A 26136-nucleotide genomic window follows, 5' to 3' on the forward strand; every position below is an offset into this window, starting at 1 on the left:
TCACTGTTGCCCTGATAACATGGTGACACATCAGCTGTGTTCCTGTAGTTAATGAGCTTATATACTCCTGCAGGGAGAAGGCTGAGCCATCCTGAGGGACTATAACATGGCAAATGCTCCCAAGCAATTAGAGGCTGATTAAGTGTTTATCTCCTTTACAGGTGGGAAGGAAAGAATGAAAATGAAGTGGGCAGATGTAAAGAGACCGGAAAAATTCATGTGACTGTGGATCTCAAATACTACCGACCAACTGAAGTGGTAAGGGCTCCTTGGCCACCCAGTGCGTGGCCACATTTGGCTGGCTGGTTGTCTGGGAAGATGTTCTTAGTGAATGTCCACAGTCAGCCTTCAAAGCTTTCCATTGGGTTCTCTGACATCCTTCAATGGTCAGGTCCCAAAACAGACTACAGTGAATTGAATTTGAGTTGTTATTCTCAGCACGAAATCCATTGCTTTATCAAGGAAAACAAGGGTAAAATACAGCCAAGGAAGTAGTTGATTTAAGAAACAGAGACTTCTATCCAAGGCAAGTCTCTTCACATTATTAGCTTTGATAGCTGATCCCTGATATGGGATGTCTGACTTACAAGGCCCTCCATAACCTGCAAGATCTCAAGACCTGGAGGGCTGCATACCTTCCCATATGCACATGCACTCACACATGTACCCACACTCACTCACATGCGCTCACATGCACCCACACAAACCTAACCCATAAACAATCCCCCTGTACATTTTTTTAAGATTTAGCTCATGTACTGCCCTGCCTGTGAATCCTTTTCTGGTCAATATACTACTTACTACCACTAAAATCTTTCCTCCTTCATTTGTATCTACATTATATGCTATGCATAATCATGCTGTAACACCTATTATAATTTATTATACTCATTTGTTTGCATGACCTTCTCTTTTTACCGAATTACGAATTCTTTGAGGATAAGGTCTTTTTAAAAAATATCTTAGGCTTTAATAAGTAGGTGCTTAATAAATATTGACTGATGGGTGGATGAATACAAAATTTTCTGTATTAAGAAATGACCTATAGATTGTTAGTGCCTATTATCCTTCTTTCCTCAATTTATAAAGATTTTTAGCTTGGTGCTGTCACTTTAAAGTGGTCTACCTTCATACTATGGTGACAAAATCCAGCATGTTAAATAGATCTAAAAATAATCAAAAACAGCATCTTCAGAGAGAATTGTTCAGAGGTTTCCTAATGAAATGTACATTAGCTGTGAAAATAGAACCTGTTTTATCTGTGCTTTGAACCTTATATGTTGTACAGCATTTCAGAGATTAGGAAAACCCCAGAGAAGAGAAACTGACAGTGAGTATGTCATCAGTAATCACCCTCTAAAATCTCTTTTTTTAAACAAAAGAACAAACTTCATTTCATGTACTCTGACACACAGGAGGAAGTAAAAAGGAAAGGAAATCAGTGCTTAGAGACTAGAGCTGTAGAGTCAGTGCATTGTCCTGGCACAGGGCGTGGCTGGGTCTCTAACACACAGTGAACAATGGTTCCCTGTGCTAATGGCAAGTGGGTGTGCCAAGGAGAGGATGTGCTCCATCTCTGGGGGAGGAAGATACCAGCACACTCCTGCTGACACCGCAAGGAATGCCTGTCTATGGAGCCCCCTAGCCACACTGGCATTTGTTTCCCTGTCCTAAAGAGGTGCCACAAGGGTGTCATTTTTCCAGACTATTGCACAGATCACATAAATGGACAAATTTATTTCTCTCCTCACGAACAAAAATTGTCATCTCAGAGTAGAAAATTTACTGAGCCCACAGAAACCTCCATCCTTGTAACAACTGAAACGTGGTTCTTTCTCTGACACCAAAATAGTTTCAAAAGCTAGGAAGTCATTAAGAATGGCTTGTCTGTCATTCTTACTTAGGCAAGGTGGGGGATTGATAAGGACACAGAACAAAAGAATTTGCTGAACAGGAAAAGGACCCTTGGACTAACAAGATGGTTCTTAGAGTCCGTATCGACCCCTCTTTCCTGCCCTGACAGTGCTGCATCCCTCCTCATTTCTTTTGTCCATTCAAATGTCGTCATCATACCTGTTCTGCAATTCTGTTTACACTAGTGTTGTTTGAACATAAGAGAAGCATCTTATTTCAAATGCTTGCTTGCTTTTTTCACTGATGGAACTCTCACCCTAGATTTTCTTTTGATTTGGGATTCCCTGCTTGATTTGGGATTTTTAACTACATTTCATCTTTCTAAGCCTTTAGGCTACATTCGTTTTGTTCACTCCACTTCAACTTAATATTCTGTGGGACAAGCTTTTCTTGTATAGTGAGACTAAACTTTTAACCTCATTCCTCAGAACAACAAGTTTTCCCAAAACTTGGACCAGCTTGACAGACTTATATAGAATTGCCTCAGGGGTGATAGTATTCTAGTTAAAAGGTGACCAGAACTGGAGACTGACTTGTAAATGAGCTTTCACTTAGGTGCAGGGCCCTAAAACCAACACATCTAGAGTCATTCAGAGTGAGTCCTGAAAAGCACCCAGCTTCTCTGAGGTTTGTCAGCACTCAGTATAGGGTGGACGGGGAATTCTCCCATGTCTAAACTGGATCCTTCCCATTTAAGTGTCTTAAATACATCTTGCAAGAGCCAGAGACTTTTTTTTCTTTCTTCCTTGAATTCTTTAAAACTCTGATCTCCTGATTAGCTTTAATCATGCATCCTCCAAGATTCTCAGCATATAGGGCACTCTGAAGCCAAAAATATAAACTAAATCTTCTTAGAGTCAAATGGTTCCAGAATGACTGCTAGGAAAAAATAAATAAATAAATACCATCAAGAAAATTTGAAAAAAAAAAATGATAAGGACATATCAGGTCTCAGAACATCAATACCCTAATGCAACTGAACGGAAATAGAACTTTGTGTTGTTTTTTGAATAAGATTCAGGCTAGTTTTAAGAAAGGTTCTTTACTCAGCACAGGACAGCACGACCCCAAAAAAGACCACCGATGATGCCATATAGAACATACTTCCACATGCACCAGTAATTTTTGTCCTCATTGATTTAGCCACCACAAAACCTTAAATCTTGCTTCTGTTACCAACATGGAAAGTCTTGAAAGTTTTTGTTCTGAGCTAAGGACTCTGGCAGCCAATTAGAGCAGAATGGAGTCACATTCTTTTTGTTCTTTACCTATCAATCTCTATGTTTCCTTTAAATGTTTAGTTTTGCTTCTGTGAAGATCTTGATCCTGGACATCAGACTTTAAATCCTCCATAGCCCCTGATTTCCAGTATCTGGTGATGGCAATGTTAACACTTGAGTTCTGTGCCTCTTAAATCTCCTCTCTTGTACATAATTTCCCGTATGTGTACCCATTTATACACAGACTCATGCAATGTGCTTCATTCAGAGAGAAGAAGTAGCGTCATGCCTGAGTGTGGGCCTTAGGGCCAGACCGCCTGAGTTCAAAAACTGCCAATGACTAGCTGTGTGACTAGGCAAGTTACTCAACTTCTCAATGCCTCTGTTTCCTTGACTTTAAAAATGAGATCAATAGGAGAACTAGAAGTCTATAGAAGTATTGAAGAATTAACAGTCAATTATACAAAATGCTTATAAAAATAGTATCTGGCACACAGTAAAATACCCAATATTGATGTGCCATTATTGTTATTTATTTATTCATCCATTTACCAAATATTTACCAAACACTATGTTAGGCCTATGAGCAAAACAGACACATTCCCCACCCTTGTGGAAATTGTACATACAGAGAGAGGTATAGATCAGTTACTTAAATCTAGTACCTTTTGAAAAGTACAATGACACATGATAAATTGTACAGATCAACCAGTAAAAAGTAGATAAGAAGGTGTAATAAAGTCTTCAAGCCAACATTAATAAGTACGTTGATATTTTATTCTTGATTTTTATCTTTTCTAATTCTCCTTCTGAAGCTTTAGTAGCTATTTGGTGGTATGGAAATAATAATATTGATTTACTACTTAATTTAAAATAAAATAAGATGTCTTCATTTTGTTTGAGAATTTTTCACTTGGAAAATTTTCAAAGGTTGTATTAATGAGAAATTCATCTGAATGTTTTAACCACACCAAATTTTTAACCACACCGAAAAGTCAATCCATTGAAGGAAAAAAAAGGCTGAGAGTTTGTTTTTGTTTTGTTTTTTGGTTTTTGGTTTTTGTTTTCTCAGTTAAACTAACAAAAATCACTTTTTTTTCTGCAGAGTATTTTAGGAAATGACATAGGGCATATATTCACAAACCAAAATTCAAATCACATACCTTTCATGAAAAATATCTTGACTTAAATGCTACTAGAAGTTGTAAATTAAATTTTTTTCTTGCTATTATATTCATCTCAACATTCATTTTTCTTGCCATTGTATTTCTAGTGTCCTCAATTGTAATTGGTTTTTGTTCTGTTTACTTAGATACTTTCTGTTTATTCCCATTATTTATAGATATTAGAAAAATCAGGAGTTAAAATCCAGAATTGAGAAGGCAGTAACTTCAAAGAAGTCCAACAAGCTAGTTAAAACAACACCTTCCTTCAGTAAAAACATGTGGCCTGTTTCTAATCAAATTACCATATGCTTGTCGAGTTGTCCCCTCTGCAAACTTTTCCTAATATTTTTCTGTAAATGATGTTAAGTTAAATGGCCCATAATTGCTTGCTGTATCTCAGAGCCCTGTTTAGAATAATGCTGGGTAACACTTTCCAGACCTCAGGAATCTGATCTATCATCAGAAGATGTGTATATGTCCTTCCTTCAGCTCCATCTCTGGGTACTGGGGGTCTTGAAACTGTCCCCTTTCTCTCCCATCTCTGTTCTCACCACCTTCTCACACTTCCCCTCCCAAAGCAGGAAATTAGATCCTCCCAACTCCAACCCTTCATCTTCTCAGCTCTGTTAGAGCCAGTTGATCTTTCCCTGTCCTGATCCTCTGACCTCCAAAGCTCTAATCCTACCCCTCCACTGCTGCTTTTCTTTGTTCCTTGTTTTGACTGGTGGGAGCTAGGATAAGGAGTTGCAGAGAGAGCAAATTAAGGGCGAGTCCCTTTCTTCCTGCATTCTTGGACCTGTGAAAGGAGAGGCTGTTCTGTAAGACCCCTTCCAATTTTTCATATCCTAGCATTCTCCTCTTTTACAACTATCACAATGGAGTGGGATGCTAGCACTAATGTGCCATCATAATGCTTCCTCTGAACTTCTTATACTTGTATTTTATAAATAGTTTATATCTCTAAATCACTGTTTATATATTTTAAGCCTCCCTCTTAGGCTCCTCATACTAATCTTTATATCCTTCCTTAATCACATTGACCTTTCCTGCCCTTTTCCTTCCTTGGATTTAACCAAAGGAGCTTTAAGTTTCAGTCTCTTCAGTTGATTCTCAAATATTCTACTGTATGTTTTCCATACTTCATAGGATCCCATACAGAACCCCTAGGGGCATATAACATTCCTCTTAAAGCCTGTGTTCTTTCCTTGGTTGCTACCCCCCTCGAGAGCATTTCATATCTAATGAAATAGTAATTGGGTACTTACTATAATGCCCCCAACATCCTACTTTTCCTCGAAAGTTTTCATGATTAGATCCTGATCAGAACAATGTAATTAATGATTCATAAAATCTATATGAATATACATAAGTATATACTTTATCTTATTTAAAAATATTTTTTGCATTTGTCCTAAAAACTCTCTGATGTCCTTCTATAGATGGGGGTTTTTTCTCTGCACCAATTAGGAATTCCTATAAAATCTGTACTTTTCCCTCCCCCCAAAAAAAAGCTGTCCAGCTAATGACTACCCCCATTTATAATTACAGTGTTGACCTCTTGACATCTACAAAAGAAATTCCAAAATCTTAGAAATTTGTTTTAGCTTCTGCAGCTACTTTTCTTAGGAAGAACTATTAGTACTTGAGTTCAGCTTCTACCTCAGCTAGCCCTGATGAAGCTCACTCAAAGTATAGAATTACTTACGGGAGGCCCATCCATCATGGGTGTGATCACCTGTTCCCTCTTCATTTTCATCCAGCCAGCGAGATCTGTATTTTGGAATTTTAGAAATCCCCATTTGCTGTTTGTTTGTTTTTTAAACAAATTGACAGTGTTTTTTCCTGTTGTATCAAGCTATATTTATCTTCCAAAATAAATACAAAAATCTTTATTCATGGAGATTTCATGGATAAATCTATCTGTGGTTTCCTTCCTCTACCCTATTCTGCTTTATCTTCTCAATAAGGTTAATTATTCCTTACCAAGTTTGATTTTTTCCCCAGCACTTTGTTCACTGAGGAAAAAAATATTCCAAGTATTCCAGGTCTACCAAAATTTAGTCCATGTACATTTACTCTTGGCCCCTATCTATCTTTATCTTACCCTAGGCCTTCTGTTGCCTCACTCTCCATGCCCTTGGCTCATGGCAGACTGGTTTCTTCATTCACTGTCACATCTACTAGCAATGTTGAGAATTCATTTGACTGCTTTTGTCAGAAACTTCCAATTTGGTATCCACAGCTGATGGGCTAACTTAATAGCTCTGATCTGCCTCCTAGATAATTACATGTTAGGTGCTTGGCCTGCTGGTAAATACCTAGTTCCATTCAGCCACTGTTCAGTATAGGTGCTGTCCTTAATAGCAAAATCCAGTTTGTACATTTTGTAATGCTATCATAAATTTGATGGTTTCTTGGATAAATCAGAAGTGCACTGCTTCATGAAAAGCTGGCATAAGAATATCTAAACTTAAGGGCACGTGTGTAGCTCAGTCAGTTGAGCATCTGACTCTTGATTTCGGCTCAGGTCATGATCACCCAGTTCATGGGTGCAAGCCCCTCATCAGGCTCTGTGCTGACAGTGCTGAGCCTGCTTGGGATTCTCTTTCTCCCTCTCTCTCTTTCTGCCCCTCCCCCATTTGCACTCTATATCTCTCTCTCAAAATAAATAAATATTAAAAAAAAATTTTTAAAGAATATCTAAACTTAGAAATAAGTAAGTTTCTAAGGTATTAAAATATTATCTAATTTCAGGATTTATTACCAGAATCTTTTAAAAATAGTATGCTCATTGTATACATTTAAAATATAACTCTTATTTACCTTCAGCTTCTCCAGAATATATCAGTATATATAAAATAAAGTATTCTTATATGATTGCGGTCTTAAAGATTCAATTCAAAAAGAATGTTTACTGAATTTCTACCATGGAGATAAGTCCTAGAACCTCTGTGAGAAATGTGAAGATGGATGAGATAAGGTTCTTGTCCCATGGTAACTCTCAGACAAATGAAGAGGAGCATCTAGGAAGCTATTGGGACAATCTAGTGCAGGTATAAGAAGGAGCTAACTGAACCAGGGTAGCGGAGGCGAGAAAATCAGTGACAAATGCCAGGACATTGCAGAGATGGTGACCACAGGATTAGGTATGGATTGGATAGTGACATGTGGATGACAGACAGGAACTGAAGGTGGTTCCCTGGAGTAGAGGCTGAACCGTGAAGTAGGTGAGAGATAATGATGCCAGAACTCACATCAGAGATATAAGAAGAGGACTCCGTTTGCAGTGGGAGGTGTTGAGGAATTCTGGTACAGTCATGGTGCCTTAGGGATATCCACATGGCAATATCAAGCAGGAGTTGGAGCTGGAGGCCTGGTGTAAAGAAAAGAGGTCAGACAGGGCCTCTAGACAGGGTAGTTGTGCAAAAGGAAGAGTTAAAGCCTGGTGTAAAGAAAAGAGGTCAGACAGGGCCTCTAGACAGGGTAGTTGTGCAAAAGGAAGAGTTAAAGCTCTGAGATGAACACCCCAAAGAGAGCATGGCGGGTGAGAGGAGAGAAAAGCATGAACAGGGAGCTAGTCACAAAGCCAGGCAATTTGAATTTCAGGAGATAAGCCTCAGAAACCTATTTTTGGAAAAGTGGGTTAAGAATTCACAGAACTCTGGGGCATCTGGGTGGCTCAGTTCGGTTAAGTATTTGACTCTTGATTTCAGCTCAGGGCATGATCTCACAGTTCATGAGATGGAGCCCCAAGTCAGGCTCTGTGCTGACAATGTGGAGCCTGCCTGGATTCTCTCTCTCCCTGTCTGCCCCTACCCTGCTTGCTCTCTGTCTCTCTCTCTCTCTCTCTCTCAAAATAAATAAATAAACATTTTTTTTTAAGTCACAGAATTCACCAATCGAACGTTTGTGTCCAAGAGCTGCAGAGCCAGACTAAAGTGTCTGCCATCCTTGATGATTATCCCCTGCCTTCAAGGCTCCTTACCCAGCTAATATCAAAGAGTTTCCATTAACTGGCAGATGATTACTACCTGTCAATCCAGGCAAAACTGAATTTCAGATGTAAGCAGAGACCTCATTTCATATTGATATGTACTGGAATGTTGCAAAGCATCTTAGAATTCTTAAAGATGAAAGAGCTTATATAAATATAAGGTACTTTGTGCTGCATATTACCATTTTTATTACTGTCATCATGATTAATTATCATCATCACCCACTGCTGTGAAATCATTAGTTATCAAGAGACATCTGAAAGGATACTTTGAGCTCATCAACTCCTGAGATTTTCTTTTATTTAAATCTTTATTTTGTTTTTCATCCATAACTTCATGCAGAAAGGGTTATTTGCTACTTACCAGCTCTGTACTTCTTGATCCAGTGGCAGAAATGATGATCACAGTGAAAGTTAAAGGAGATGAGTTAGGGACCCTCCCCTCTTACTCTGCCTAAACTGTGTATTCCCAGAACCTATAATAGATCCTGAGATCTAGCAAGTTCTATGACTACTCCTAGAATGTAAGTATCCCTAACAGTCTAGAGAGCAGCCACCAAAGAGAATATATTAGGCCATCATGTATGTTCATAGTGCTCCATTTACCTGCCAACCACACCCTTCCATCCCCTCTCAGAAATCTTCCTGCAGAAACGTATCTTTGTACTTGCTTCTTACAACCAGCTAGATGTCACTTTTACAGTCTGAAATCTGTGTTGGTTTCCTATTGCTGCTATAACAAATTATCCCAAACTTAGCAGCTTAAAACTATACAGATTTATTATCTTATACTTCTCGATATTAGGAGTCTGAATTAAGTTTCACTGGGCTAAAATCAAGGTGTTGAAGGAGCTGTATTCCTTCTGGAGGCTCAGGGTTCTTGGGCTGTGGGGTATTCAGTTGGCAGAGAATAATTAATCACTTTGACCCACTGCTGGATCACAGTGCTTTCTGTTGTTTGGAAAACACATTATTTATCACTTGGAGAAGAAAGAAGAAATGGGGGACTCTAGTTAATTGTCATTTTAAAGTTTAGTAATATACGTCCTCAAAAAAAAAAAAAAACCCACCAAAATACTAATATGCACTTGAGCAACTATGAATGAGGACAAACCATCCTAAGTCTGAGGGAACAGTAGGCAAAGGAATAAGAACAGGCTTCCTAAAGAATAGGAGCTTTAGAGTAGAGTTTTGGAAAGACTTGTGGTTTGAGAGACAGAGAGAACACACTCCAGGTTGGGGCAGGAGGTGTCCAGGAAATGAACCAGAGGGGCCTGCAGAGACAAAAGGCAGGGAGCCCATCGTGCAGAGAGAACCTGTCCAGCACAGCAATAATGAGGCCCATCACCACTAACTCTCCTTCCCAGCCTCCATTTGTGCCCAGCACATCCTCTGTTCTATGTTGCTGTGCCTCCAGCAATGGCATGTTATCTCCCCCTGCAGCAGCTCAGCTGCTCCTCCTCCTTTATTTCTAGCTTATTTCTTCTTCTTTATTTTTACCTTCTTGTATTTGTCTTCCTGTACTTCATCTTCTCTTTTCTTGCTGTCATGGGTCTTAACATCAGTCATGCATCATTCTTAAACTCCGTGTAGCCACTATTCTTTCCAAGACCACCAATCTGCCTTGTGTTACGTGGCATCTGACCCCTAACTGTCTTAAATTCTAGAAGAGTGCCCCTTGCATGTCCTATGATGTTAGTTAAATTCTGTGTTCGAGACTAATTCCTGAACAGTTCACAGCTGTCTTAATGCTTAAAAGGCAAAGTCAAGAATAGAGACGACCTTACCTTCACAAGAAATTTTGTTTATCTCATAAACATGGGTCCTTAACAGCTATTCCAAGGTCAATCTACATATGTGAGGGTTTTTTTTTCCCAAATATTCAAGTTTATCATGGAATGTTTCCCAATCTTACAGGGAATTTGTTGAGAATGAAATTAATCCTATGTGGAGTGGTATTAGAAAGGCACTATACATTTTAGATTCAAGTTGTTTCTATTATTTTTGGAAAAATGTTAGAGAAAATGTGCCTAAATGATCATCTAGAACCACTTGTTGAACTTTTGGGAATATGTCAAGTTTCTCTAAGTCAAGATGGTGAAAAGAAATAATCTGTTTCTGAATTCGTTTTAGCTTTGGAAGGTTAGAGAGTGAGTGCTACGTTGCCTTATTAAAATTCTAAAATTTATAAGAAAGTGCAGTGGTAATTTGAATCTGTTCTACTGGCTAGCATTAGAAATTTAAAAGTATAAGTCTCAACACTTTTTATTCCCAATCCTCTCACTTTTATAAATCTCAAAGCTTCGAACTTCTCCTTCCTTCTGTTTTTTCCACTGTAGCATAACAATGAATATTTCCCACCAGTCTCAAAGGGCATATTGAAAAACTGATGAATTATTAGTTTCTAGGCCCTGCACAAATGTCAGCCCATTGGTGAAGCCTCCTTTTATTTCTTTAGGCAAAGTTAGCACTTAACCTCTTATGAAGCACTTGTCCCATTGTAATGTGATGTGTCATTTCCACCTGGGACCTTGGGGGCAGGAATGACATCTGATGGCCTTGGATAGTACTTGGTACATAAAAGGGGATCAATTAATGAATGCATGTATGCCACATCAAAGGATCATTCTCCTGCTTTCCAGCCAGCTCTGGTATAAACAAAATTACTCCAACACTGTAATAAACTGTAACTAAATTCCTAAGTAGAAAAAAAAGTATAAAAATATTTTTCCTCTTTTTCTTTCTATTTGAAATTCTACTACAAGATGAGTATTGGGTTTATTCATGGCTTACATCTGTACATCCAACCTTTAAACAAAATTCATCTTCCTTTTATATCCCTCCATCTCTGTATATCCCCCTTTCACGAGTTCTTTATTTCTTGCCCTTTTCTTTCTTATTTTTTTGCTGATATTGCCTTCTTTCTTTCTTCATCTTTTCTGAAATTCTTTTTTCCAGAGGTTCTGATTGTTTCCCTACTCCAGTCCCTGCAACTTCTTTCTTAAGCAATTCAGACCATCTCAAATAAGCTTTTAACCCATTCCAACCCACCAGAGTTGTGTACTGGTGCCTCTAAATAGGAAGAGCTGGTAATGGGGATATTACAGACTGACTCTAGAGTAGGTCCCTTTGGCATCCATCTGGTGTGTTGTGGGTACACTGCTGTGCACTGCTCATGTGAGAAACCTTATTGTTGTCTTTGAAATCTTGGAGGGAGTGCACCAATAGCATCACATATGCAAAAGGCATGCTAGGTTGTTTCTAACTAAGAAAAGTACACCTGCCAAACAGAGGCATTTTCAGTTTTGAACTGCTAATAAGAAATGCCCTGGTGGCAGCTACCATCTTTCTTTTCCCTACTCTGAGACTGTATGTGTTGAGCAAAGTATTATACGGCATAAGAGACAATCAGCTGTTCTTTTGGCTTTGTGCATTGCATGTGTTCCTCTGCTACTTCATGTCCAAAACTTTTTGAATAAAAAAGTGATAAGTATAGATCAGTAAATAGCTACAATGACTGGTACTTTAACTGTGGAGCCAAAGTCTACCAGAAACCTAATGGCGTGTTATCTCCCCCTCACTTAAACCTCCAGTGTTTTCCTGTTTTTTTTTTTTTTTTTAATGAAGACTAAAATTTAAATATATGATTGTGTAAGAAAGGTAATAGTCATTTAGAACAATATTTTTTTTTAATTCTGAAATAAGCATTGGACTCACAGAGAAGATTTTCCTATTAAGGCTTGCATTGTATTCCTCTTTGTGCAGCCATTTTGGTAAAAAATACAGTCAGATGCAATGGAATAAGCTTCAGACCTACTTTCTAAAACAAGTATATAAAATATAATTTTTTTAATATTGTGTTTCCCAACGGAGGAGACGTGGGTCTGATTGAGTATGGCTCTCTTGCTAAAAATTGTGGATCCATGGATCAGAAAAGAGGGAGAATGTGGATCAAAACAGTTCTTTTTTGAAGCCTTTGTTTTGCGTGCTGCCAGGTTGAGATGAGAGAGAAGCCATTTTCACAGTTTGGCACATCTGTAAAATGTAGTGTGAAGGTTGGGGGGAGGGAAGTCCATGGATCTAAAGCCTATTTTTCTATTGGTGATATGAAATACTGTCTTCATGAATCAGCACCTCCCACTTGCCCTAAAGGTGGGATGGCTGTTGATACCAATGCATTGTCTCCTCTTTCAGCTGGTGAGGGAGGGCAGTGGGAGGCAGTGCAGCCTAAGGGAGTAGACGCTGAACAAACAATGCCCACACATCCGATCCTAGTGTGGGCGGGTGGTGGGTGCCCAGGAGCGGCAAAGGCTCGCACCCAGTCATCACATATGGTGCTGAGCAACCACCAACTGATCCAAAAAGGAACTGAAAAGATAAAACGCTAGAGTCCATTCATAAAACCAGGACATTTCTTATCCCATAAGGACAGTGGTAGGTAAAAGAGTAGTTTTAATCATGGTTTTCTTTAATGGATTTATGAAAAGGGTGGCGCTTAATCTCCTGTCACTTGGGTTTGTCTGGAAAAATATAAAACAAAATTCAGTTTCTTGTCCATTTAGAGCATCTACTATGGGCATATTTCTTCTAATTTATCAGTTTTACATTTGTGACTCGGTTCTGCATAGTCTTATACTGTTTCATCACTTTGGGATAAGCATGGATGTAAGGACCATTGCCTTCCAGCTTTCTGCAACAAAAATAACTTCACACATCTGCATCATTGTCCCCATATGTTGATGTACATTTGTCAGTCATTTTGATTCACATCACTCTGTCCTCAACCCTCCCCAACTGAATATTTATATTGTTTCACTACCCACCAATCTTGAAATCCAAACTAAACAACCCATTGCTTCCTAGAAATACTCTCCTCTCCTTTTCTGCATTTTCATGATGTTGCTCTTTTTTTAAAATAATTCAACCTCTTTTCTTTCTTCCTTCCTCCATCTTTATAAATTTTCCAGGTAGCTAAACTTCATTTCTGATTCCTTTATATTTTGTGGTCTGCATCACAGACTTAAAAGTAAAGCATGTATTTGTTTTTAAACATGAGGGGATAAGTCATTATTTCTTTTGGAACTTCTGTCTGTGTAGGTGACATTTTGTGCCTCAACTCCCACTATAGACAATAGGTTAGAAATGTGTTTTTGCAGTTATTGTTTTTTATGGAAACCATTGACAATGATATTAGTTTATTCATTGAAAGGAAACACCAAGGAAAAACACTCTGGTTAGATAATTAGGAGTTGAGATAGAATGCAGCATCAGAAGGTTGTATGTTTAGCTATCTACAACCTTAACATCATCTCAGTGTCCTTGTCTTCAAAATGAAGGGTGATTATGTTAACCTACACAGAGGTACTAGAAGGCTAAGTTAATGTTTGTGAAACATGGTGACATTTTATGACCAAAGATACCATCTTAGTATAAATTGATGTGGTTATTATCAAAGAAAACCTCTCTAACAAGGAGTCTGAATTAATTTGGCTGAATTAGTCGACCTCCTTTGTATCTGCTGTGAAGCCCCAAACCTCTGATCTCTTGAAATTTTCTCTCTTGATCCTGGAGTCTGTTTCTAGGTGTTGGAGAGGATTAGAGAATAGGTCATGGTCACAGAATTATAAACAGAGGAAATGTGTCAGGTATTTGTAAACACTGAGATGAAGGACTGAACCAGGTTTTCAAGACAACTTCTTCAGATGACTATCCAGCACAGCCACCCAACAGATGCTTGCTGGATACCACATTATGTTAGCCCTGAATGCTCATAATGGCATTTATCATACCATATTAACAGTCCCTCTACCCAGCTCAACCCATGTGGCCAACAGGAACTTCAGTCCACACTGCACAGAATCTGACTGGCTTTTAAATGATTCTCTTTACCAAGTTGATGAATATATCTGCTGTATCCTCAGGCATAATGTGGCTTTTCAGGAATATGGACATATACAAATGCTCTTCCCTGTCTGATGGAAGGTGGGAATATAGAGTATTTAGAAACAAAGTCAATTTGACAGGCATGGTGTAAGTAAACAGCCTGACTTCTGCAGGAATAGTGTTGACAAGCAGGGACTCTTGGGAAACTTCCAGGTACATCATGGGCTCAGACTTCAGGGATTTAGGCAATATAAAAACAGTTTTTTAAGATCCAAAGTCATTTACATTAAGTGAGTTTATATCGGTTGGAGTTTTATGTTATTGTTTTATATACATATGTAATTTTTATTGACTATTTCCAGAAATAATTCTGCAGTTAAGCCACAGGCTGTTGCTAGAGATGCAAACTCTTCATTCTTGGCTGCTCTGCCCTAGTTGAGCTAGACAGATTTACAACTAAAGTCCATTTTCACTGAGAAAAGGGACATTTTCCCTCCACCCCCAAATTTCAAGTTCTGGTTTTGAAATGTAACTCTCAGTCCCAACTTTAAATCCTAGTTAGAGCATAATTTCTTGACAAATTCCTCTTTTCCCTTTTTTTCTCTGACATAAGCAGTGTCTCAAAACCATGTAAGGGCAGCTCAGAGAATCAAGTTCTTGCCTTAGGAAGCAAGATTCAAGGTCTTGGCCCACAATACTTGCTCATTTCTGTCTGCTGTTGTGAAAATCAGCTAAAAACATCAGGTGCTTCTTCCGGGCCCTGTGGGGTGAGGGGGAGTAACAGGCAGAAAATCACTTTGCTTGGTGTTGGCCTTTGCCGCCATTTTGAATCTGTGACCAATCTCTGCTGTCTTGCATCTCTGATTTCTCCAGCACAGAATTTCATTGTTATTTCTTCCAGGTGCCTGGGGAGCATTAATTTCTCCATCATCATTTCAGATGGGGAAACTGGGACACCAAAAGGCTGAGTGACTTGCCTAAGGTCATACTGTATGGTAGTGGCCCAGCCGGTTTCCAGGCTATGGTTCCCCATTAAGCCTTACCCCCTTTTTCTCCAGGGTCATATGTTCTAGGTCACCTGAAAACTTTGCCTTCTACCCCTTGGCCATCAGGGACACCTGCTCTTGGTCTGTTCCAGCCAAGGTCCCCTCATCTCTGGCACCAGAAGGGGTGGCTGGCACTGTGATTCTGTGAAGGTCTTCCCTGGCCTTTTCTCAGTGCAGCTTTTCTTTGTTGCAGTGAGTGGGTTTGCACCTACTTAATGGTCTGAAACTATAAACCCAGCAGGCAGAGTCCAGTGGTATGTTCAGAGGACGTAAACCTGTCCTGTCTACCTGCAGAATTGAAGCACTGTGAACCATTCACAGGCCATCAGAGAGCATTATTCATTTGGCTGCTCTCCCCCAGTGGTTCTGAAGAATTGTCTACAAGTGGGAGGGGCAATGGCCCAGCTGGAGTGCATCACCATATTACCTGACAATGGCTCTTTGTCCTTTTAGTGTGTGACTGGCTCACATTTTACTTACCATGTAAAAAAGTCTTTTTGAGGAGTGCTTCTGGTTTAGGTTTAAAAGAAAAATCAAAGCCACCAAGATACAGCATAATAAGATGTGACCCTAGTGGCTTTTTGCTCTTCCCCTGGGGCTCAAGGGAATGTTAGCAAGGCCCAAAAGCCCACCTGGCAGTCACTATTTTTTCTTTAATGTGCCCTTAGAATTCTTAGACTAGTAGATTTTAATTTAAAAGGAATACTGAGGGTTGATGGGGAGTGGGAGGGAGGGGAGGATGGGTGATGGGTATTGAGGAGGGCACCTTTTGGGATGAGCACTGGGTGTTGTATGGAAACCAATTTGACAATAAATTTCATATATTAAAAAAAAGCTGTAAATATCTGAAGATCAGAAAGAAATGCCTTGCAAAGTTTATGGATTAATAACTCCAGAAGTTTACGCAAAGATGATCCAGGTGTTGGAAATATATTTGAATTCAGTATTTTAAAAATAAGTAATTTCACAGTCATCAAAACCTCTGTAAGAATACGAATATAAGCAAACACACTTACATAATAAAAACTCTATTTTCCATTACATTTCATGTCAGGAAATATTCAACAACAAAATAACAAAAGAAAAAGATGTCCTCCTGTCTTTTATGATTGTTAAGTTCCTTTTTATGTTTACCGTATCATATTATTCTAGCACAAATAAATACTCTCTTTTTTGAAATATCAAAAAAAAGGAATATTTTAATAATTTTAATAATTTTTAAAGGAATATACCAAAGCATTTATAATAGCCATAGTTTAGGAGGAAACCAAACCTGCTTTTGCCAATATCTAAACCATTTTATGGACCACTTATCTGATGCAATGGGACTTTCTCCCCAACACCTTCTTCATATCTAAACTGTATTATTATTATCATACTTCATTGCACAGCTACTTCTTTATCCCTGAGCAGTTCAGATTTGGACCCACCCCATGTGGCATGTTTGTTCTTGTCACTGTCACTGTACTGACAATGCCCCCAGAGGGGTTCCAACTGTAAGCCCACTCCTCAGGCCCCCCTTCCCCCTTCCTCCACCTTTCTGCTTCTCTGAACATGCCCCACAGATTGCTGGGAATGCAAAAGAGTGACATTTCCAGCATCTACAGAGTTATGGCCTTCTAGTTATTTCATTCCTACCTGTGAGATATATAAGGATGTCATGTTTTGTTTCACACACTTTCTGTGAATGGCGAACAAATGGCTCACTCTTTATGGCCCTTGAGGCCTTAGGAAGGTGTGGATGGGTACCTTTCCCACTTGGCACTTCTGGTTGTTTCCTCTCTCTGCCATTAAAATTGGGTGAACAGTGTATTTGTTTATTCTTATTTCACTTATTTACACCTTATTCCATAAAATGTTTAAGAAAATATAATTACCTCTGTCACAAGTAAGGGCATAGCCTATTTTGTGAAATCTTTAGTGTAATAACAGAGTTCGTATTCAAAATGATTTTCCTCCCATAACACATGTTTTAAATAATATTAGGGCCCAGCCCTGCCCAACAAACACCTATCTTCCCAATAACATATTGAAAACACTAATAAAAATATTTTAACTGTACCTAATTACCATATATAACATTGTTTTTCTATGGAAGCACTAGTTCTGAATTCCAAATCTAGGTGCTAATGACATGGGTCTTTCGAGAAGAGTGGGGTGGATGGGTAGGGAAGGATGGATGCCCAACAGATGTTCCTCTAGTCAGAGTTGTGTGTGGTCACTCTGAGGACTGCCCTGGGAGACACAGAGGGCACTTCGGTCCAGTACCTCCCTCCTGGACAAGATAACGGTGCTCTGGAACAGAGCCCTTAAGAAAGTTGTCCTCTCTTTACTTCTCTGAACTTCATGGCTATTCAGTCTATCTTTAAAGTCTCTTCTCCCCCTTCTGTGAGACCCAGAAGTATTTTTCAGCAATAGATAGATGAATGGAAAGATAGGTATTTTGAAAAATCACAATCTTTTTGGCCCATGTTTTGACCCCCAAAATCTTATAAGTTGGTTTTGCTTTCTTGAAGTCACATAAAAGTATGGTTAACAGAGACGTGGTTCTGGTGGGCACAATGGAGATGTAATTTTAATTCCTTCTATTCCCAACCAATAATAATATTGAAATTTTGGGTAAACAACATTGGAGAAGTACTGAAACTTGAGATTCATTTAACTGCTAAAATACTACTCTGCTATCCACAAACCACCAGTTATAAATGTTTCCATGCCCGGTTCAGCTGACAGCAAGAGAATTTGGAAAGTTAGAAGCTAGGACCTAGTAAGAGATGCCAAACACTTCCTTGCCTTCCCTATAATATTGTCATGAGTGTTTTCCTTTAAAATAATTTCCTTAGGGCTTAGAGATCTATTGGACAGCATAATATTCAATCATAAAAGATAATTGCGTAGGATACTTCAAATTGACATAAGGCACCAAAGCCTTTAAAAGCTGCATTCATTCAGAATTGTTTGAGATAAAATGTTGAATAAGAAAAGCAGTATTGAAAATGGACAAACAGTATGATCGCAACCATATAAGAACAGTAAGAAAAAGTTAGAAGGAAATAATCATTTAGCCACATTCTTCAGACTTCTCTTGTGTTCAGGCCTCTTTCCAGCACAAATGTTAACACTGACTGTGTTTTGATGATAGACCTTTAAGGGGTCTTTCCCTCTAATGTACTGTATTTTCTAAATATTTGCTGATGAACATATATTATCTTAAAATGGAAAGTAAAAAATGTCAGTCACAGATCCCAGAGATGTTCTCATCAGTTAACATAAAGAAAAGCATGAGGAAAAAGACAAGTATTTTTCATAGGGCCTCAGGTTAGAACAAGTGAACAGGAAAACCTGTATGTTTCCCTGGGCTTCACCCTTTTCTTCATGGCCTCCTACATCTAGCAATCCTTTGAGCCCGCTTCCTGAAGGGCCTTTGAGTGTATCACCCCCTCCAGTGCAGCCAGCTTCACCTCCTGCTTTCATCCCTTCCCTGGCCCTTCCTCAGAGTTATCAGTGCAAAACTGCCACAATCTTCTTTTGAAAGTGAAGATCTGACCTTGTTCCTCCCAGCCTCAGGCCTTCCAGATGCACCCCTTTGCTTACAATGGCCTCCCTGCCTCACTGCCTGCCTTTCTGTTACTGTCTGGCTCCAGCCCTGGGGTGACTGGGGATGCCACCTCCCAGGACATGACATCCCTTCCCTCTGCCCACCCCATTCCCAAACGCTCCTTCAGCTAACTCTCCTCCTCCCTCAGGTCTCAAGCTCACCAGTAGTTCTTCTGGGAAGCTCCCTCAGCTTCCCAACACTGAGCAAAGTGTTCCCTCTGCCATTCTTCTGTAATGCCTGCACTTCTCAGAAGGTGCTGCCTACCACTCTACACAGCCCACAGCCTCTTGCCCAGGATTTCAAAGTTCAGAAAGCTCTGGAAAAATCAAATGTTTCTCATAACCCACGTGGCAGCACAATCTGGCCTGAATGGACAAAGGACTATTTACAGTCTGTCTTTATACCATTTAGTGTGAATATTCATAATTTCACACCTCTTTTGCTAAAGAGATTTTAATTTTGCTAAAGAAATCTGAATGCGTTTGATTATGGGGTGCTTCTCAGGCATTGCCAGGAGTGTTAAGATGGGATTAGGGTAACTGTATTCCCCATACAATTTCTGACAGTAAAAAAGGGGCACTGGCCAGATGCAACCTCAGGACAGGTATAAATAGGGTGGGCCAGACAGACCAGGGCAACGTTCACCTGTGTGTGCTACATCTGTCATGTTGTCTTTCTGGAAGCCAAACTATCTCAATTCCACAACACTCCCCAAAGCTTTCGCATAAGGAATTGCACACCTGTGTCCTAATTGCTGGTTTCTGCATCTCTTTCCGCCACAGTATTTTAAGCTCTGTAAGTATAGGGAAGGTGTTTTGTTCCATTTGTATACCCAGTGCCTTGCCAGACACATACACCCAGGCATCCCCATTGTCCTGCATTTTAACCATGAGTTTTATCATTAAATGTTTTAATACCAAAGCCATTTAATAATCCAGTTTCAGGGGCACATGGGTAGTTCAGTAGGTTAAGTGTCCAACTTCAGCTCAGGTCATGATCTCACGGTTTGTGAGTTCAAGCCCCGTTGTTGCCCTTTGTGCTGACAGCTCAGAGCCTGGAGCCTGCTTCGGATTCTGTGTCCCTCTCTCTGCCCCTCCTCTGCTCACAATCTGTCTCTCTCTCTCTTAAAAATAAACATTTTTTTAATTCAGTTTCAAAGATACTTTTTAGGTTGAACAAATGTGTATCAACCCCTCTCAAATGACAGAAGAATGGTTTTCATAGACAGATAGCCCTAATATTAGTTCACAAAGCATGCAGGCAGGGCTATGTTTTATTTATTCACTTTCTGTTTGTTTATATCTCTTCTCATACATGGAAATAATAATAAGCACAATAGTTCTAGCATAGCATTTACTGGGCACATATTATATAGTAGTCACTATGCAGAGAACACCTTGTGCATTTTTCATTGAGTCTTTTCAGTAACATTATGAGGCAGATATTTTTATCTTCCCCATCCATCTATCCAGGCCCTCTTCCTCTCTGGGGTGTTCCTTTAATTTCCTGAGTTTCTTTCTGGCAGTCTCCCTGCCTCATCCTCTTCCTTCAGCAAACCATCTCGACCTTCCTTCTTCATAAGCACATTCTTGCCTGTTACCTGTAGTGGTTCCCAATTGCCTATCTCATGGAGCCTGCGCTAGTCTGCCCAGCCTTCACATTTCCCTGTTGGTCCACATATCCTCTTTACCAGGCAGGGTGATCCCCTCACCCCTACAAATGCCCCCTCCTGGAATTTTCTGTGCCTTTGCTCAGGCTCACCCTACCCACTGTAATGTTCATTTTCCTTTTGATGGAGAAGCACAGAATTTAGTCCTTGTAGACAACCTTGTATTGTTGGCTGATTATATCATTAGTGTTTATCTTGTCCCCTTAGCAAAAACGTTAACTTGTTAGAGTCGAGAACCATGTCTTGTCTTGCTATTGTATCTTCACAGTGCCTGTCACTGTGACTGACAGATGATAGGTAATTAATACTGTGAGTGATGGGCCTTAGAAAGTCAGGGTGCACCAACATTCAGAAACACATCTCTCACGTGGGAGAACCATGTTTTTAAACTCATTTTTACAAGAAGCGTATATCAAAAGTGAAAGAAAAGGAGATCAGAAATGTTCAAGGCCTAAACCTGGATCTAAACATCAAATTATGGAAGAGACAGACACAACTGAACAGTACCACAAATGGGGAAAGAAATAAAAAAGCCTTGGCATTGTAGCTTCTGTCACTCGTTGTGAACCAGGGGAGGGTTATGAGATGCTCAAAACCACAGTTCTGTCTTGGGCCTCTTGAATGTCAGTGTGATGCCCAGGAGGATCTTCAGTGTCTCCTTTTCTTCTCCCTGCTGGGGCAGAGTGTGGCCACAGAGGTGCCGACAGACACACCCAGGGAGACTGGCTGGCTTGCTGTGCACTGAGTTACCAGGTGTGGTAAAGAGGGTTGTATGTCTTTATTTATACAAAATAGCGATTAATGAATTTCTACCCAGTACAGAGAAAGCCATATGCAAAAGCAATCTTTAAGAAAATTGCGAATGAAAGTTCCTAAATACTTGAGCTACAGACTCCTTTTTGGTATGACAAGACATGTTCAGATATGTTGCATTATCAGTTTGGGATGGAACTGGAGATAAGAAAGGTGAACTCAGGTAGCAACTGCCTGCCTTAACACTATTTACAAACTATCAGTTAAAATGTCTGCTCTCCCTGAGGAAAAGAGAGGGAGGGAGAAGCAGAAGGGAGAGTGGGAGGTAAGAGAGAGGGGGAGGGAGGGGAAAGGAGAGGGAGAACGAGAGGGAGAGGGAGGGAAGCAGGACTCTGTACTTGCTCACAGTTTCCCCCTCCATGCCCTGCATGTCTGCCAGCTCTGTTGTTCAAGAGCAGCTATCACAGAAGGAATCCACGACACATGCGCTGTCCTTGTTGTGCTGAAGAAAGATTCCATCTTTCTCAGCCAAAATGCACCGCTGCAGCTATAACTTGGGGCATGCGCTATGTTCATCACTTCAACCTGTCTTTGCACATTTGGGCTCCTGTCCAACTGCATTAGGAAATCCTCTGAGGATAGTGATGTCAAAAACCAGCAGTCATAAGTCAACACAGTTGATCTTTTCTCAGTGAGGACCAGGGTGGTGTTGTCACAGAGAAGAAATTATCTTTCATAGAGAAGTGATTTCCCTCAGGGTCACTAGCAGGGCAGTGAGGCTGTGTGGTTATCTGCAACACCACGTTCTTGAGCTCTAAGACCCTGAGTGCTTATGGCTTAAAGGCATCAGCCTGGAAACCTGCAGAAACTTACCCCTGGAAGCTTTTAAAGGCTGTCACTCCCCACTCCACAGGCTGACGCCACCGTGACTGACAGTGCTGTTAATAACACCTTGGCTAGGGGACGGGGAGAGGGAACAGAGAATGACAAAGAACGAATGCACAGGTGTTTGCCTTCATTGTGGCTTCTCTCAGAGGCATTTTTGTTCCTCCCTAAGGAGCAAGATTCAGTACATCTAGTGTTACCCTTTCTAGTGCTCCTTAGGACTGGCCCACCGCCCACATATAATTATAAAACATAACAAGGATCAGTGTTGTTAAGAAAGGGGTCAGTACATTAACCTCTTAAGTAGGCAAAGGGTATTTCTAATCAAGCTTTTGGGGAAAGAATGGAAGGTATATAATGTTTTAGTCCTGGCTCTGCTACCGTGTGTTTTTCTAGCTTTGCTGTGCCTCAGTGTCATCACCTGTCAAACCAAGGAGCCAGACCAGGAGTTTCTACTGCCCTAAATGTCTTTAATTCTATTAAAGATTCTCTATCAGTGCCTGGATTAATGTATACCTTTACAAAAAGTCAAACCCAGGCTACTCTTGTTAAAACAGGACATTAAGTCAGGCATTGCTGGGAAAACAGCTCTTGTGTTACCTTTCTTCAGTGTCTATCTGGTCTTAAAGGGGAGATTCCAATTTCAAGTTCAGTAATACCCCAGAGAGCTATGTGTCATTTTAAAAGAATCTCTCACACCCCCATCTCAAAAATCTTGGACATCCGACATTTCATAACATCAGGTCTCCCTACAAACGGCAAACTCCCACATTTGTGAACCTGCTTTTAGCCACTTTGGAAAAACCCTTTCTCTGTGAATCAGAACATGTTTTACTCAAATAAAATTATTTGTCTTATCCATCATAGGTAAGTAAAACTAATTCATTTTAAGGAATTACTTTAAGCTTATAGAAATGGAAGAAATATTTATAGAGGTGTGAAAAGGAAGAAACTCATTTATAAGTATTTATATAGATGTACATATAATTTAAAATTAATAAGACTTCTGCCCCACTGACCTTAGATTTAATGGCCTAATGTAAGAAAATGGAATGGAATAAATTATCTTATTTTTAATTCTGTTTCACAAAGACAAAGACCATAAGAGAAAATAAGATTAATTTCTTATAAATTTGAGTATATATTCTTTAAATTGTACAGACTTATCTTTATGCTCAAAAATTGCCTTAATTAAGGGAAGAAGTTACTCTGTCGATGAAGGAAAGACTGTCAAAGTAGACGTGGGTTTTAGACCTGAAAACCCATCAGGAGGGAGTAATCAGGTAGGGAAGGAGTACTTTCTAGAGAAATTGGAATCAAAAGACAGGACTTCCATCATTTTTATTTCATTTGCCATGGGAAAACAATACCTAAAACATTCACAATGAAAGAAGGGTTACCCGTGCTTTTGAATGATAAATACAATTTCTGTGAAGAATTAAGGTCACTTAGTTCATTATAATCCAAAGCTTAACAAATATAGTTCATCCCTTTGGACAGAATGATGTACTCCACTATAAGAGATGGAAGGAAGGAGGGAAAATGGAGTTAACAAAGAAATGAAGTGTAAATATGTGAAGGAGCATCTCTAGTCATTGCACAATTGATCACCTAAAGCTTCCTAAACCTAAACATCACTATTCACCCTCCCCCCACTGCCCTCCTTTTAAAGGGCCACAGCCAATTTCTCTGGCATTGTCACCAGAGCGTCGGCCCAGGATCCTATACTTTGCTATTCTGATTTATGAATAGGATAAGTTACGGCTGACCCCTCTCTTTGACTCCTGCTGCTGTTTGTCAGTTATCTTTTAAAATACAGTAATAGTCTCAGATTTCAAGACCAAGGCTGGGGTGGATTTTTGCATCTAGGGCATATATGCACCTGGAGTCCAGTGATGGACAGTGACTCCTGCAGGACGCGACCCACAGGTGGAGAGGAGTGGCCTCGGCGAGTTTTGTGCTAGCGCCTCCATCTGTTGTATAGAACATGCATCAGACAAAAGCACTCACTTCTGCAAAACACACAAAAAAACAGATACCGTTCTCCTATGATGTTGCTATGTTTCTTCTCAAATCAACATCTCTGATGTCCGGTCTTTTTTTTTTTTTTTAACGTTTATTTATTTTTGAGACAGAGAGAGACAGAGCATGAACGGGGGAGGGTCAGAGAGAGAGGGAGACACAGAATCTGAAACAGGCTCCAGGCTCTGAGCAGTCAGCACAGAGCCCGACGCAGGGCTCGAACTCACGGACCGCAAGATCGTGACCTGAGCCGAAGTCGGACGCCCAACCAACTGAGCCACCCAGGCGCCCCTAATGTCCGGTCTTTAAGTCACCATATTTGAGCCACCAATAAAAATTTAAACTGTGATATAGAATCCTTCCTGTGCAGCTTCAGACTGTATTCAGAGTACTAGGAGCCAAAAGACTATAAACAGGCTTTTTTTTCCTACCCCTGCTCCCAGGAAGAAACTAATAATTAGAGTTTATGAAATGTACTCCAGGCTCTCCCCTCCCCTCCTGCTTTAAGAAGTACTAGGGAGCCCCATTTGATCTGTACATCAAATTTTTTGTTTTTAATTTTCTTCTGATAACTTTTGTGACTGTATGAAAATGAAATGAGAGAATTACTGATGTTTTTCCAGAAATAATAATTAAATTCAGATATAAAAATAAAAACTTACCAAGAGTAGGGGTGCCTGGTTGACTCACTCAGTTAAGCATCTGACTCTATTTCAGCTCAGGTCATGATCTCACAGTTTTGCGAGTTTGAGCCCACACCAGGCTCTGTGCAGATGGTGCAGATCCTTCGTGGGATTCTCCCTCCCTCTCTCTCTCTCTCTCTCTCTCTCTCTCTCTCTCTGTTCTGCCCCTGCTCATGCTGTCTCTGTCTCAAAATAAATAAATAAACAAAGAAAAAAGAACTTTCCAAGAGTAGTTGCAAATAAAAGTGAGAAGTTTCCTTAAATGATTAAAAAAAAATTCTCATACTCAGATAAATTAGTAGGAGCATGAGGATTTTTCCTTAAAGAAGTATTTCTTTGCCTGCATTTCTAAGCAGTCTAAAATTTCTGCCACACTGTTAAATACAAAGTACAGTTGACCCTTGAACAACCTGAATTTGAAGTGCATGTGTCACTTACCTGCAGATATTTTTTTATAAATACTATACAATGCTATAAATGTATTTTCTCTTTCTTATGACTTTCTTAACTATTTTTTCTCTAGCTTACTTTATTGTAAGAATACAGTATATAATTCTTATGACATATAAAATATACGTTAATCGACTGTATGTACTATTGGTAAGGCTCCCAGTCAACAGTAGGCTATTAGTAGTTAACTTTGGGGGGGTGGGGGGAATAAAAAATTACATTTGTATTTTCTACTGCAGGGGGGTTGACGCCCCTAACCTTGCATTTTCAAGGGTCAACTGTGTTTCAAATTAAACAGTTTTCTACTGAGAGTCTTTGAATAGATGGACAAAATAGACAATGGGGACAGTTTACACATTTGGGGGCCTCCCTTGTAGAGAAGAATGTAAAAATAACTAACCTTTAGAAGTTTTTTACACAGGTGGAGGACAATGTGAACTGTTCTGGGCCCCACCTGGGCCTCATTGCCTCAGGCCAGCCAGTTTTTGTGCACAGGGAAGGTGTATTTGCTCCTTAGCTGTACCAGGGAGGACAGGAGACATGGCTAATGCATAGTGTGCCATGGTCTGCGTGGGTCACAGGATAGTGGCTCCCAGAGATGTCCCCATCCTAATCCTAGCACCTGTGCCTGTGCCACCTTACATGGCACATGCAGGTGTGATCAGGTTAAGGGTTGTGAGATGGAGAGATTATCCTGAATCACAAAGTCCTTATAAGAGGGAAGCAGGATGATCAGAGCAGAGAAGGAACTGTGATCACAGAAGCAGGTCTCAGAGTGACGTGAGGAAGGAGCTGTAAGCCAAGGAATGCCAGTGGCCCCTGGGAGCCAGAGGAGGCAGGGGAACCAATCCTC

General features: G+C 39.9%; 1 protein-coding gene across 3 annotated transcripts in view; it reads left to right on the plus strand.

The window, feature by feature from the left end:
* GMDS (GDP-mannose 4,6-dehydratase) overlaps positions 1 to 26136 on the plus strand; it is a 623719-nt gene that overhangs the window by 526897 nt on the left and 70686 nt on the right. For all 3 annotated transcript variants that reach the window (XM_042938088.1, XM_042938090.1, XM_042938089.1), the window contains one exon: positions 162 to 258. In XM_042938088.1, coding sequence (XP_042794022.1) covers positions 162 to 258 — 97 coding nt within the window. The remainder of the gene's footprint in view (positions 1 to 161; positions 259 to 26136) is intronic.

This window comes from Panthera leo, chromosome B2 (assembly GCF_018350215.1).
Source record: "Panthera leo isolate Ple1 chromosome B2, P.leo_Ple1_pat1.1, whole genome shotgun sequence".
NCBI classification, from domain to species: domain Eukaryota; kingdom Metazoa; phylum Chordata; class Mammalia; order Carnivora; family Felidae; genus Panthera; species Panthera leo.